Source organism: Spermophilus citellus (genome assembly GCF_964194105.1).
Source record: "Spermophilus citellus genome assembly, chromosome: 2".
Classification (NCBI taxonomy): domain Eukaryota; kingdom Metazoa; phylum Chordata; class Mammalia; order Rodentia; family Sciuridae; genus Spermophilus; species Spermophilus citellus.
The window spans coordinates 245921884-245937090 of record NC_138183.1 but is presented as its reverse complement, the minus strand read 5'-3'; the positions used below and the strand labels follow the sequence as shown (position 1 = coordinate 245937090).

General features: G+C 49.0%; 1 protein-coding gene across 1 annotated transcript; it reads right to left on the bottom strand.

Annotated features, from left to right (window-relative positions):
* Nucleotides 1-231: 231 nt before the first annotated feature.
* On the bottom strand, nucleotides 232-10467 carry TMEM109 (transmembrane protein 109). Its single transcript, XM_081261849.1, has 4 exons — nucleotides 10312-10467; nucleotides 3963-4207; nucleotides 2766-2868; nucleotides 232-1766 (listed from the first exon to the last, which is right to left on the bottom strand). Exons 2-4 carry the CDS (start codon nucleotides 4197-4199, stop codon nucleotides 1375-1377), a joined length of 732 nt encoding a protein of 243 aa, XP_081117975.1. The 5' UTR covers nucleotides 4200-4207; nucleotides 10312-10467; the 3' UTR covers nucleotides 232-1374.
* Between the last annotated feature and the right edge of the window lie 4740 nt (nucleotides 10468-15207).

The following is a 15207-nucleotide window of genomic DNA, read 5'->3' as shown; positions in this document are numbered from 1 at the left end:
CCCAGCCCTGCTGGCCAGTTCCTGGGGGCTTTGCAAGGGGGCAAGCTCTCCTCCTGCCTCACACCCCTGGAGGGAAAGGTAGTACCTGGTACCAACCTGCTGTTTCTGTTTTGAAATTTTCCTCCCTTCCAAGAGCTTCTCACTGCCCCTAGAGGGTGAAGTCAAGAAAGCTGACAGGCACCACAGAAAGGGGTTTGGCAGCAGAAGGAGACATCAAAGCAATCCAGACTTTGGGTAAATACATTTTATTCAGAACAAGATAATAAAATAGCGTGCAGTTTATTTAAAACCAACCAAGCGCTGATAAAAATATATATCACTGCAGCTGTGATTCCACATCAAACCTCGATATGAGAACTGGGCGCGACTCTTCACATCGTGTGCCAGGCCTAGCAGGGGACACCTACTCCACCAGGGCCTCAAAGGAAGAAGTGACCCCTCACTACCAAGAGCAAGTGCGCTGGTGGAGAGGGCTCAGCAGCGGGCCCACCCTGTCTCTGCAGAGCGTGGGGAAGGGCAGACACTGACCAGCAACTGCTCCTGGTGGCAGGAGCGGAGGGACAACAGTACAGAACTTCCTGCCACTGTGCAGACAAGGAAGTGGGTCCTCCTGCCTCCTCAGGGCTTCTGAAATCTCTACAGAGCATCTGACAGGGCCCCATGGGTGGACACAAGTCTGTGAAGAAGCAGCCATCTCTTGCTTGGCTGAGGAGGAATCAGGATTCTGAGGGACTGCTTTCTTCTGGACACAGAGCAGTCACAGCACACTCCTACCCGGTATGGCAGCGGGTGAGCAGAGGGCCCTGCTGGCTAGGATTAAGGCACTTGTAACAGACTTAGGTCCATCATTTCCCCCAGCCCCACAGGCCTCTGAGGACCCCGCTTCCCCTCCCTCTTCCCACTACTGGGCAATGGGGACAGGAACGAGCCTCCAGGGACCGTGGTTTAGTGAGCACAGGGCTGGAAGGAAGAGGAAAAGGAAGGGAGCTGGGTGCTTGGCCAAGGAGGAGCGGCGTAGGTCCAAAAGCCAGAGATTTTTGGGGAAGCCAGGCAAAAGCAGAGGGGAGCGAGGTAAGTCACAGGGACCAGCAGCAGCAGTGTAGGTGGAGAGCAGATGCCAAGCCAGAGGGAGGCCTCCAACCTCCATCGGCCTGAGACAGACTGGGAGCAGAGAGACGATTCAGAGCCAAGCCTGGATAGAGAGCCTCAGTGGACAGAGGGAATGGTCCTCCTCTCTCAGCTTGGCCAGGGCAGGGATAAAGATTCTGAAGGTTCAGACGGGGCAGGAAAGGGCAGGGGCTGCGAAGAGGGCCTGCAACCCAGAAGCAGCTCAGCTCTTTGGTATGGGAAAGGTGGCTCCATGGGACATCCTTGTCACTCTTCTTCCACACTCCGGGGCCCCTTGGCTGCTCGCCTCTGTCGCCAACGCAGCTCTTCCACCTGACGCTCCAGCCCTCGCACCTTGGCTTCCAGTTGGGCCCCTGAAGCCCGGGTGCCAGTGAGCCGGCTCAGCAAGGCGTAGAGAGTCAGCAGGGCCAGGAGTAGCAGGGCCCGGGTGGAGGGGTCAGGCACCGATCTCACCAGGGCCACAAAACCAGCCAGGAAGATCACAACCTTCAGGCCCCCCAGGATGCGCCCCAGCAAGGCCAGGAGCAAACCGAGGAGCAGAGACAGCAGCCAGTAGGTGACCAGGGCTCCTGCTCCCCACAGCAGGAAGGTCTGGACCTGGCCAGGGCTGAGCTTCAGGACCTGGGTAAGGCGGTCACCTGCAAGGAAGAGTCACAGAATCTGATGAAGTGGTAAGGGCAATAAGGGATAAGGACAGGGGGCCAGGCCTCTGAGGACCTCAGTTCCCCTCCCTCTTCCTCAAATGAATAATCTATTCATGAATGCCTTGGGGATAGGCGGTGAGTGACGGATTATTCATGCAAATAAATAATCTATTCTCTCTTTTCTGGTTTTTTTTTTTCAGTACTGGGAGTTGAACCCAGGGCCTCACACATGTTAGGCAAGCACTCTATAACTAAGCTACATCCCTACCCCTTTTTATTTTTTTATTTTGAGACAGGGTATCACTAAGTTGTCCAGACTGGCCTTGAACTTGCAATCCTCCTGACTCAGCCTCCCCAGTTGCTGGGATCACAGGTATATGCTTTCATACCTGGCTCAGGAGTAATCCATTCTCACAGGCTCAAAGAGACATGGGTTTGAATCTCAGCTATTTCTTACTGGCTGTGGGACCCTAAGTAGACCACTTCCCTTTTTAAGCCTCATTTCATTTATTCTGTTTTTAAAAATTTATATTTATTTATTTATTCTCTATTTATCCATCCATCCATTTTTCAGTACTGGAAAATGAATCCAGAAGCCCTCTACCACTGAGCTACACCCTGGCCCCATTTTTATTTTATTTTGAGACAGAGTCTCACTAAGTTGTTCAGGCTGGCCTTGAACTTGTGATCCTCCTGCCTCAGCCTCCCGAGTTGCTGGGATTATAGGCAACTGACACCACACCAAGGTCTCAGTTTTGTTTGTTTGGGACAATTCTGCCTGCCTCACTGGGCTGTTAACTGTAAGTGGGAAGCAACATTTGAGCAGCTGCCTGATCCAGGTACACCTGGCATGTGGTGGTGGTCACTGGTCTGCTCTTATGCTGGGAAGTGTCAAACAGCTGGGAAAATGTCTAGACCCTGAGGAGACAAACTCTCACCAGCAGGAAGGTCCCTGCGAAGCTCTAGCAGACTAACCAGTTCTCTGCCACTCACCGTCCATCCCCAAGGCATTCAGCAGCTGCGCAACGATCCCAGACAGGGCAAAGAAGGCCACGGAGATGGCTGATGAGAAGGCCCACACCGTCTGTGTCAGAGTCTGAGGAGAGATGAGTCACAATGAATGGGGCTCCTCTCCTCCAAGCCTGCGCGCCAGGGCCCAGGCAAGGCCTACAGGAGGGTTTCTGCCCTGTTTCTCAGCCAGTGGCAATGGGCCTGCGGAGGGGCCTTTCCACACCCACCTCCCAGTGAATGGGAATGGACAATGGACCATTCTTCCTTCCTGACCTGGAAACCAGGACCTCTGGAACCTAATTCAACTGATTTGCTGGATGCTTTGGAGGTAGGAGGAAGAGGACATGTGTGTGAATGGGTGGGGGAGCACTGAATCCCTCGGGTAGTCACTTTATAAAACTGGAGTTCTCCAAGCCTCCTAGGAGTCATGAAGGTATATGGAAAAACACTTGTAGGCTGGGCGTGGTGGTGCACACCTGTAACCCCAGCAACTTGGAAGACTGAGGCAGGAGGATCCTAAGTTCAAAGCCAGCCTCAGCAACTTAATGAGGTCCTAAGCAATCCAGTGAGATCCTGTCTCTAAATAAAACATAAAAAGGGCTGGGGATGTGGCTCAGTGGTTAAGTACCCCTGGGTTCAATCCTTGGTACCAAAAAATAAAGATTAAAAAAAAAAATGTGTAAAAGGCAAGGATGTTTTAATGAAAGAGTCTCTTAGCTATACTGCATTACAGATTTTATAAATAACTGTTTCAGTCCCTCAGTGTGACCTATCAGAAGTGTGCGATGCCATTTGTGGGACACCAATGGGTAGAAAAAAACAGGCCTGGCTTCTGCCTCGAACCAGCCACCCCGCACTTCTGCGAGTGAGGAATGGACTCAGATCTGGATATTTTGCCAGTCCGAGACTCTAGGCCACATTTAGACCAAAGTCAGACTCTAGTTAACCACATTTCCCAGCTTTTCTGGAAAAGAAAGGGCAGGAACCAGGAAAAGGTAGGGGTGGGGCTAAAAGGCCCTAGTGTAGAAACCACTGAGGAAGCAAAAGGTCTGGTGCTTTGTGTGGAATTTGGGGCTCTGCCCCAGGGATCATGACACAGAGAGGATCTGGCACCAAGATGATGTGGCCATGAAGAATGTCTTTTCTCTTCAGAGCCATAACAGGGACTACCCTCCTTACCTCTGAAACCACATGCATCGTCTCTGGCCCCACCCAGGAATCCAGTGTCCCCCGCAGAGATCGGCCTATCTGGGTCAAGAGGTCAGCTGAGGGCTCCTTCTTCTGCTGACCTGGGGGTGCAAAGTCTCGGTGGGACTGGGAGGATGCCGAGTAGAGAAGGAGTAGGACCACTAGGACCAGCGACATGGCTTTAAACAGGTATCTGCCCCAGAGGGGACTGCTGCCTGAACCTGCCATTGTCGGGCCTGCCAGGAGAGAGCACAGGGTGACATGAGGGTCAGACCTGGTAGACACACCCACTGTCCTAGCTCTGATCTGCCCCAACATCCTCCCCACCCCTGCAAGCACCCCAACTAAAGCCAGAAGGAGTCGTTCGTTGAGAAGGGAAGAACAGGGATTTGCAACTTAAGCTGGGCACAACTGATGAGTCATGGGTTCTCCTGTGCATTCTTTACCACCTGTATACCAATAAGTCGGCAAGCTTTCAATGCCCGACCGAAGGCTCTCTTTAAGGCTTATTCCAGTTCTAAAAACCCAAAGGCCTGTCTCTGGGTCTTAGGTGCTATAGGCATAAAAGAACTGTAAGACTTCAAGGCTTTGTCCCCAAAAGCTCATATCTACAAAAGCTGATACAAAAAAACAACTTTAAAACAGCAAATAGTAGGATTTGCCACCATATGACGACGTACAGAAAAGTGCTCAAGTATGGACTCAAATAAGAATAAGTCCACATGTGCTCTGCAGGTCCTTCATGTAAGGTGGCCATCATCCTCATGGCCCCTCTTAGTACAGAGAAGGTGAGACTAAGACTGAGAACAAAGCTAAGCCCTTGTCGAAGATCACTGGGCTAAGAAGCAGAAAGGCCAGAATTTGAACTCAGGTTTCTGCTTCCAAACTCCACATTCACTGGGAGCTACGGTGATTCCAACCAAGGCTGCTCAATGGAATCACCTGGGAATGTCACCAAGTACTGATGTCCCAAGCCCAGAGGTTCTGATGTCATTGTCTGGGTATGTCATTGTCTGCGTCTACACAGCTGAGAGCCACGTTGAGGATATGGGAAAACAAAACGGTTCCTACCATATTCTCACTCAAAATCAATGTAGAAGAATTTTATGATTACCCATGTGGGTGATTTTTACCCAAACACCAAGCAAGCAACCAATTCTGCAGTGGACACCAAGTAGATGTCCTCTAAATCAAGTCATTTCTGGCTGTCCATCTGGAGACAGTAGCATCACATCCCACAGGCTGAGGGCTCAGTCCCAAGACTGCCTCCTCACTCTGGAACACTGGCCACTCCTTCGTGTGTTGTCCTTTGCCCATTCTAAAGAGAAGCTACACCTACAGGATTTAGATGTTGCCTGCTAAATAATCTTTCTTTAGATTTTCAGAACCCAGAACATCTGGTGATCCTCAGATTACATCAGATTATGTAACTCCCCTCCTTACTCTTTAATTCTGTGCATCAACTAACACAAAGAATGTAAACTGCTGTGGTGCTGAACTTGTGGAAAACTAATGAGACTGGCTACAGGAACTAGCCCGGGAGGTCGGGGTCCATGAGGACGTTTCAGCACAGGTGGGGGCACATCAGGGAGACACCACTCAGCACACAGCCTTTCTGCCTATTGCCCCACACCTCCTCCCTTTTCTATGAAAGCCCTCTCGAATACCCGAGTTCCCCAAGATGGAATTGAGGACCATGGCCCCTGCATGTTCTCAGGGCTGGCCCTTCAACAAACCTGATTTCCTCCCCACCAGCTCTTGTTTCCCAAGTAGTGGCTTTCTCCAGTGGTGAGCAGCCAGATCTGGTCCAGTAACAACTCCAGATACCAATCACAAGCCCCAGGTTGCTTTACCTGTGCTTCAGGTAAATCAGGTTTCCCAAAACCCCCTCCTCAGGAGTAACTCCCAGCATTCAGGTGATGCTTAGGTTTGCTGGTTTACCATAGGAATATTACAAAGGATACTGATGAAGAGCAGATGAAAAGATGGACAGGGCCGGGTGTGGGAGAAGGAGCACGGCTCTTCCCTGTCCTCTCCAAGGGTGCACCACCCTCCAGCAGCCTCCATGTGTGACTAGCAGGAAGCTCTCCAAACCCTGTCCTTTATGGGCTTCCATAGAATTTTCATTACGTAGACATGATTGGCCGTGCCAATGATGTCACTGACCAATGACCATCAACTCAGTCCTTAGCATTCTTCCCCGCAAAGGTTGGGGGCTGTAAGTTCCAATTCTCAGAGTACATGGCTGATTCCCACAGCAATTAGACCCCTATCCTCTGGCTATCTAGGGAATTTGCCCCAAATTGTCTCATTAGCAGAAACTCAGATGTGTTCAAAAGGGTTTGTTACATAACAAAAAGCTGTCTTTCACTTTCATCTTCTGCAGATGTTGCAGGAAGCAAGGCCAAAAGGCCAACTATTTTAACAAAAAATACTGTTATTGCTCGTGTTACTTAGGAAATTATAAATGCTACAGGAACTCTGAGCTGGGAAATGTAGATGAGAACCAAAATTATATGTGTATGTGTGTGTGTGTGTGTGGAGGATAGATATAGGTATAAAATATCTAAAATATCACAACCGCTGACACAGAATGATCTCAACTCCTTGCACCCCAAACAGGCAGAGGCTTAAAGAGCAACCTTTAAGGGGAAATATTATTAAGAAGCTCGAATTTAGCTGGTCTTGCCATGAGCCACTTGATCTCATTTAATCTCACAACTGCCTATCAGTAGGTATTATTATTGTCCCCCAGTGAAGATAAGTGGTCAAGCCAGGATGTGAATCCCAGTGCCTCTGACTCTGGACCCCTCACATGACCACTCTGATCTACTATCTCCAACTTGAATCTCAGAAGTGATTTAGAAAGACATGAGCTAAAATAAACTTGGCATCCACCAATTATCTCAGTGAAATTTCAGCTAAGGACTCTGTGCTTTGTGCTCTGTCTGTAGGATATTGCTATGCACAGACAAATGAGGACTCAACAAGTGCTGACTTATTGAAACAGGTGAGGATCAGCCAAGGAAAATGTTTATAGGTCCAACCTCTATTTGCCACCGTGTTTGAGAAATGTCAAACAGCACAGTCAACCCCCTGGTTCTCCTCCAAGGTCACAAACGAACCTGTAGCTCCAGGGAGTTTCCGTGATTCAGACCTGATGATCAGAGGCTTAGACAAGCCGGGAGGGCAGCAGCAGCCAGGTTTGGAAGTATTCGCAGTTACCAAGGGAGTTGGCCAAAAATCTGGAGCCATCAGATGGAGAGGGAAGAGAAAGGTGTCCTTCCCACTCTTGCTTAGTGGGAAGGAGAAGGCTCCAAAAAAGCCTTCTAAAAATATTACATTCTGGGTAGCTTCTGGCTCAGAAACAGCTGCCCCAACTCCCTCCGGAGGCCTGTAGGGTCAAGCAGGGCTGCAAAACATGCAGTTCATAACAAAAGGCCTTGGGCTGGGAAAGCCTTCTTCTACTCTTTTTTGGCACAAATCAAGAACCAGATGGTTCCTGCCAGCCAGTGGTCAGGATGAGGAAGGTATGGGCCAGTTCCTGAGCTATCTGGGTCACAACCATGTTGGGGACTTAAAGAGCAACGTTGCTATCTTGGGTTGGATCCTATATCCAAGGACCTCCACCAAGAGGAGTCAGATGTCATCTCCTCCTCCCTAGAAGGTCAGGGTGATATGAGCACTTCCTCTCATAGCAGCCTGCTGCGGTTGTGTGCTGGCCTCAATTTCCAAGTGGCCGTCTGCCCCAGTCTGGGGGACCTTGCACTCTCCAAAATGAGGCCAGCATTGCCCTGCTGGGCGACCTTTTGAAGTATACCAGGAGCCAAATCTAGCAGGATTCTGGAGTATACCATTTGGAGACAATGGGTACAGATGACTGGATGCTCCATTTCTTAAAACTGTTTTCTCTAATAGGATTCCTTCTCAATTCTTCCAGATTAAACCTACCCACTACCATTGTGCTTCCTCAATGTGGCCCAATCAAATACTTTTTTTTTTTTTTAAAGAGAGAGTGAGAGAAGAGACAGAGAGAGAGATAATTTTTAATATTTATTTTTTAGTTCTCGGCGGACACAACATCTTTGTTGGTATGTGGTGCTGAGGATCGAACCCGGGCCGCACGCATGCCTGGCGAGCGCGCTACCGCTTGAGCCACATCCCCAGCCCTCAAATACTTTTAATAAAGAAAGAAGGTTTGGTAATCAAGAACTGGAGCAGTCCAGACTGCTCTGACAGGTGGAAGCTTGTCTTACTTCAGACAAACAAAGGCACTCAGCAATAGATAATATTTCACTCTCTCTCTCTCTCACACACACACACATACACACACAAATTTTGTGCAATACTTTTAATTTATAAAGTGCTGTGGCTTTACTACCTTATTTATCTTTTACAACAATCTTCTAAGTCATTTTACTAAGTATGGCTTAGAGATGTCAAGTGACTATCCAAGATCACACAACAGAATGGGGACTTTATTCCAGAAATCAGAATGTCAGCCTTTCCCTTTCACTTGTCCCATGCCTCCACACTTCTGGGTAAGACACCATCCCTGTCCACAAGAAACTTGAGGTTCTGCCAAGTATCAACAAACTCAAAGTGAGACGACATACAGAATTCCTCGAGGAGATCACACACCAGGAGATGACCCACCTGTGGGGCTTACGTGGCCTTACGCCAGGAGTTATTGTGAGAAGACAGTTCAAAACAGGCACCTGCAATATGGCTCAGGCAGGGCCAGGAGAACCCAGCTGGGCTGAGGAAACTGCTTTACTTATCGTGGCAGTGAAAGAGCACTACATGTTTAGCTGTGGCTTGCTACAGGGGTAGGGTGGGGCGGTTCACACAACCCCTGCCAGCACGCTCCTTCCTCTATTCCTTTCATGCTGTTAGTCACTGCAGGGCAGGAAGATGTACTGTACTGCCCTCTGACGGCAGCTACTGGCCCATCACTGCTCATAGCTGCCCCTCTGGTGCAGCTGTTCTCACCTCTCATTGCCCATCAGAACTGCCTGGGAAGCCAGTTAAGTGAGGATGTCTGCCCCACCCAAAGCTACTAACCCAGACTCTCCCAAAGAAGAGCCCAGCCTTTTGCTTTTAAAGCTCCCCAGGGATTCCTGATGCACAACCAGATAGTTGCCACAAATGATCAGCAGCTGAGGGGGAAAAAAAAAAAAACCTACTCCAGGCAAAGCCCCCAAAGTGTAACAGTGTACAAAGGACCTGAGATTTCTATCCCAGGCTCAATTCTGCCACAAACAAGAAGCCACTACCTTTATGCCTGTTACTTAACCTGTCAGGTTTCAGTCTCCTCAAATGTAAAGCAGGGTAAAACCAGGTTAAGAGTTGTTGCAAGGAGTTAAGACGTTTCTGCAAGCACTTTGTCAAAGCAATACAATGTTTCAGGGCACCAACTGCCAATATAACACCCACTATGTTGTAGCATCGCGCAGTATGTAGCCACCAGCCTCCAAGCACCTCCCAGTCAGGCTTGACATCTAACTTTTCTTGGAATCCCCAGTGCTTAGCACAGAACGATGACTAAGAAAGGCTTGTTAAGTGAATATCAGGGGCCAGCCAAGAAGTGGGGAGGGTAAGACATGAAGAGGTAGGGAGAGGGAGGCTATTTCAACAGTTGATCCAAATATAGTGGTCATCGGAAAAGCACAGCTGAGTTGAAAGAAAGATGCTAAAAGCGGCGAAGACAGCACGGAGGAGGAGAAGGAAGTCAGCGCCCAGGCAGGTTGGGGGCAGCCCCCGCTAAATCCCTGACAGCTGCCACCCAGCAACTGTTTGGAGGCAGGGCAACGACAAAGGGGCAGCTTCCCGGCCGCGCCGCGCCCTCCCCAGGGCCCAGCCTCAGGGAGACAGGGTGTCAGTAGCATGTGCTATTTCGAACAGCGCGTCCCCTTGCCAAGTGCTTCACGGTGGCGTGGGGGCAAGGGATGTGACGTGGCCCAGGAGCTCGGGGCACCCTTAGGGGCCCGAACCAAGGCCGCGGGAGGCCGGGCCATGGAGTGAGGGTCGGGGTGTCGAGCTCAGCACTGGCTGCACCGCCCAGTCCGGTAGCCGCACTGCCTCCACCGGACCTCAGAGCAGTGCTCGAACTCTCTGCTCCTGGGAAATGCACGCCTCCGAGGTTACCTAGTAACGACGCCCCCGGTTGCATAGCAACGAGGATCCGGGTCCCCAGTAAGCTTCGTCCGCCGCAGGACGTCCGACCCCTCCCCACTCGGACTAGCAGGCCTCGCGGTTCCGCCCGGATCCCGCCTGCACGGCCGCCGCTTCCCGGTCCTGCGTGCTACCCCTCAGCCCTGATCTCTCGGTTCGCACTCACCAGGCTCCGGCCACCGCTATCCTTCACGTGCGACTTTGCTAAAACGCGCCACCAAAACCGCGCCTCAACTCCCGGGCGGTGGTTTATTGTCTGCGCATGCGCAGGGCGGGAGGCGTCCGGAGACGAGGCCCGCCGCGCTCGCTGCCTGAGCGGGCGCCTTGAGCGCATGCGCCCTACCTGCAGCGTTCTTATCCCACACCCCCCCCCCCACCCGCCCGCCAAGCATTCCCACCTAGAGAAGAATGGGATCGGATGTTGGATGTGGATACGGAAGTCTCAGGCAGGAAAGGGGGAAAAAGTGACTCTACGTGGGCTGCGGAGTGGGTTTTGGAAGTGGAGTGCAAGCTGATCCGCCTCGGCAGCTGCTCGGCCTTAACTTGGGCTACAAATGCCCCCTCCTGGGCCTTTGTGGGAAATGTAGTCCGAACGCGGGAGCCTGGTCTTTTGAGAAACTTTCCGCGCTAAAAAGGCACAAAGGGAAGGTGTTAGAGGACAGGTTAGAGGCACAAAAGCTGGGGAGTCGCATCCGCTCTACCAAGAGAGCAGATCTACACCGCAGATGTGCAGATGGCTCCCAAATGTTTGCTTAGAATTTTAGAGAAGAGAACCCAAGCCCTACACCCCATTTCTACCACAGAGGCAGCATTTGAGGGGGGTGACCCAAAGATGGAGACAGGTGACCCCTTGCTTGCTTTGAGATACTGGTCAGGTCGCTTCGTTTCTCTGGGCCTCCGTTGCTTGTCTTTAAAGAACTTTAAGGTCTTAAAAACACCAAAGTAGGGATACAGTTTCAGTGAAGTTAACACAATGAGCATTTCCCAGATTGTCAGAATGTTTCCTAGAACCACCACCTGCTGCCCTAGAATAGCTCCTCTTTGATGTTAAAACCCGTTTCTCTAACTCTTCCTTCCTCCGAGCCCTTGAATCACCTCCCAATTCTGTTTTCTCCCCAGACTACACACTCAGTGGCTCCCAACCTGGCACCAGTCATTTTTTTCCTTCAGATGTTTCACAAACTCATCCATCTTCGTCTGAGCTCTGATTACTTCCTGCCTCTCCGCTAAGAATCTTTCTTCCCCAAACGCTCTGCTAGAATTCTGAACCTCACCCTTCAACTTCCCAACAGTCTAGACTTCATAGTTGCTTGTGAGATGGGTTTTGATTCCAATTTCTGGTTGCATCCGAGTGGTAGAAAATATATCCAGCATTTCAGGGTTCTCTTCACCCTTGATCTTGAGGTTATATACACCTTTTGGGCTGCTAAGTCTTTTATTTATTTATTTTTGATACTTTGGGTGCTTTACCATTGAGCCTTTAACAGATAGAGGGAAGTTCATCTAATCCTCAGTTTCTGTATTTTATTTTTCAATGTCTGTATTTTAGTTGGCAACGTTTTTTGAAATACTTTTTTAGTTGTAGATGGACCCAATACGTTTTTTATTTATTTTTAAGTGTTGCTGAGGATCGAACCCAGTGCTTCACACATGCTAGGCAAGTGCTCTACTACTGAGCTACTTGGGCTGGAGCTACAACCCCAGCCCAAGTTGGCAACTTTTGAGAATCTCACTATCCTGTCTAATCCATATAGGTGCCCACTGAATCTTCTTGGGCAATAGAGCCTCTTCTGGGTTTTTGGCCAGTGTGTCCCCATATTTCTGAAGCAGCAACCACAGCCTTGGCCTGGAGGAGGAAAGCATAGAGCTCCTTTCTCAGGGACCCGCTAATACCTACGCACATGTATCTCTCCTCTCAAAGCTCCTTGTGGACTCCACAGTCAGCTACCCTTGTTGGGACTCAGAAAAATGCCATCTCAGGCTGGGGATGTAGCTTAGTTATATAATGCTTGCCTAGCATGAAAGAGATCCTAGATTCAATTCCTACCAGAGAGAGAGAGAGAGAGAGAGAGAGAGAGAGAGAGAGAGAAGGGCGGGGGGCAGGAAATAGAAAGTCCAAAGATCCATTTTCAGAATATAGAATTTGTAAGCAAAAATAACCAAAAGGAACAGGTGCACGCCTGTAATCCCAGCGGCTCAGGAGCCTGAGATAGGAGGATCGTGAGTTCAAAGCCAGCCTCAGCAAAAAACGGGGCACTAAACAACTCAATGAGACCCTGTCTCTAAATAAAATACAAAAAATAGGGCTGGGGATGTGGCTCAGTGGTCAAGTGCCCCTGAGTTCAATCCCTGGTACTAAAAAAATAAATAAATAAAAATAACCAAGAAAGGAGCAGACCTCAAAAGATCATCAAGCTGTCTTTATTAAGCAGTGGAGAATGGCACATTTTCAGGGGAGAAAATGGCAACTGGTTGCAAGAGGGGTCTGTTTTCTATAGGTTTGAATAAGAGATAATCATAGCAGATTGTTTAGTGTGACTTAATCATTAGAGACTTGGGCAGTCAGGGAACTAGTTGTATAGGTTCAAAGTCTAAATCAGGAAAAGAGTTGCAAAAGTTAGAAACCCATTGTTACTGGGTTGGAAGTCCAGAGCCAAGAGCCCATTGTTTGCCTTCTTTCTCCCTAGGGTTTATTATTCCATATCCTTCAGAATGTAGCTATAATTGGGGTGTAAGATCCAATCATAGCCATTTAAAGTACAGCCCTTTCCTTTGCCCTCCCCAGTTTTAAAATTAGCCAATTGCATAGATTGTAACCCCAGGCTCCTCCTATCAGAGCAAGGGGTAGTGCTGAGTGAGGGATCAAAACAGGTGAATGGCCCACCTAAGTATGTTTGCTTGCCAGACTTTGTTTGGTAGCACACCCTTCTAAAGAGGTAAAGTTTGCCTTGCCAAGTAACTTTTGAGCCCATGCCTGATTTCTTGCAGCACTCTGATATTTCTAACAAAAGGAAAGAAAAACACCCCCAAGAATGGACTTTGGCAAGCTGAGTGCTCTAAATTAAAAATGATTAGAAGACCTCAAGGCAGCCTCAGAGCCCAGGTCTCACTGACCTTCTCCAGGCCCTCCCGTCTCTCGCCCCTTCTTCCTGCCGCCACCACCAAAAGCAGGAAGGGGCTTTCTCTGAAGTTCCCTTTTCTATCTAAAGATAGCACCTCCAAAAGGAACTAAGTTGTCATGAGTCCCCTGGTGGGCATCACATCAACCATGGAAGATCAACTCATAGGGAAGGAGACAGACTTTGTTTTAGACTATTACTTGTTCTTCTGAGGACTGCCCTGAGACAGCCAAAACAATACTCTACCATGCGATTCCTCCCCAACCCTCTCACCTCTCCTGACCACCTTCCCCCTCAGCCCTAAGCTCCTGTCCTTTTAGCTCAGGATGCTATAAAAGCTTCAGCCATCTGGCCCTTTTGGAGTCAGAGTCTTGTATTTTGTGGGACTCCAGTGCATATGTATCTAATTAAAAAGGCTTTTCTTCTACAATTTTGTCTACTATCAGTTTATTTTGTAATTCAGTTATCAGACTTCAGAGGAATAGAGAAAGGTTTTTTTTTCCCTCTCTTTTCTATACCCAAATCCTTTCTATTTGCAGACTGACTGGCCTTTGAAACGGAAAGGCCTTGAAAGGGGCTCCCTTTACCCTATTCACTGTCACAGCCATAAGTTTCCCAGAGTAGGGACACCTCTGGTTTTGCTCAAGTACAGGGTCTGCCTGGCACACAGTGCCAATAATTAATTACTGAGTATCTTAATCTATTTTATCTTCCTTCTTCCTTCCACCCATCTTTCCTTCCTTCCTTTCCTCCCATGTCCTGGACACTTGATTGAACCTAGGGCTTTGCAAATGCTACTCAAGTACTCTTCCATTGAGTTAAATTCCCAGCCCTTTTTGTTTTATTCTGAGACAGAGTATCACTAAATTGCCCAGCCTGGCCTTGAACTTGCAATCCTCCCCCCTCAGCCTAAACAGAGGCTGTGATAACATGTATGGGCTATCATGCCCAATTTCTTCCTTTGTCTTCTATTGCTGAATACAGGGTAATTTATAGAGAAGTTTACTTAGCTCACAGTTCTGGAGATTGGGAAGTCCAAGAACATGGCTTTGGAGAGGGCAACCTCATAACATAGCAGAAGGCATCATATGACAAAAGAGAACAAATATGCCAGAGAAAGGGAGCTTTTATAACAAAATCATTCCCTCCAAAACCCATTAACCCACTAACCCACTGATCCTGAGGACAGTGTTCTCATGACCCTATCACCTCCCAGTGGTCCCACCCCTCACCACTGTTGCGCTGAGGACCAAGTTTGCAACACACTGAGGAAATTTCTAGAAATGTAGAGATGTGTTTATCATCCCCTAGCTCAAATGCTATTCTGTTGCCGGGTCATTCAAGTGTAACCACCTCAGGTTCAAGGTCCCGTCTGAACAGATTCATTTTATTTTCCACCACACATCAAATACTTGAGGTGTCTGGCCTGTCAGGCAGCCTGTCACTCAACCCACAAGAGTTAGAAGTTCCGGCTCTGTGCCAGGTTCTGTGTGATACTACTGGACTCTGAGAGCGAGAGTAACCAGAACAACTATGGTTTCTGAATCATGAAATTCACAATCTAGCAGAGAACCCAGATACCAAACAGTTATTTGTAAGTAAATAATTAAACAACAACAGCTATTCATAGTGGCTTGGAGAAGAATGACAGGGTGCTGTGGAGATTAAACCTCAGTCAAAAAGAGTCTGAGATGAAAACCTCAGCCCATTCAAGACAGGGACTGCAGGAGAAGTGACACCTAAGGTGGGACTGAAGTTAACATTAGAGGGGTTGGCCGGGGAGGGTGATGAAGGTGTACCTGCGAGAGCAGGCGTGCTGGAGGAATTGAAAAGCCAGAGTGAGCCGGGCATGGTGGCAAATGCTTGTAATCTCAGCAGTTTGGAATCCTGAGGCAGGAGGCTTGCAAGTTCAAGGCCAGTTTAGGCAATTTAGCGGGACCCTG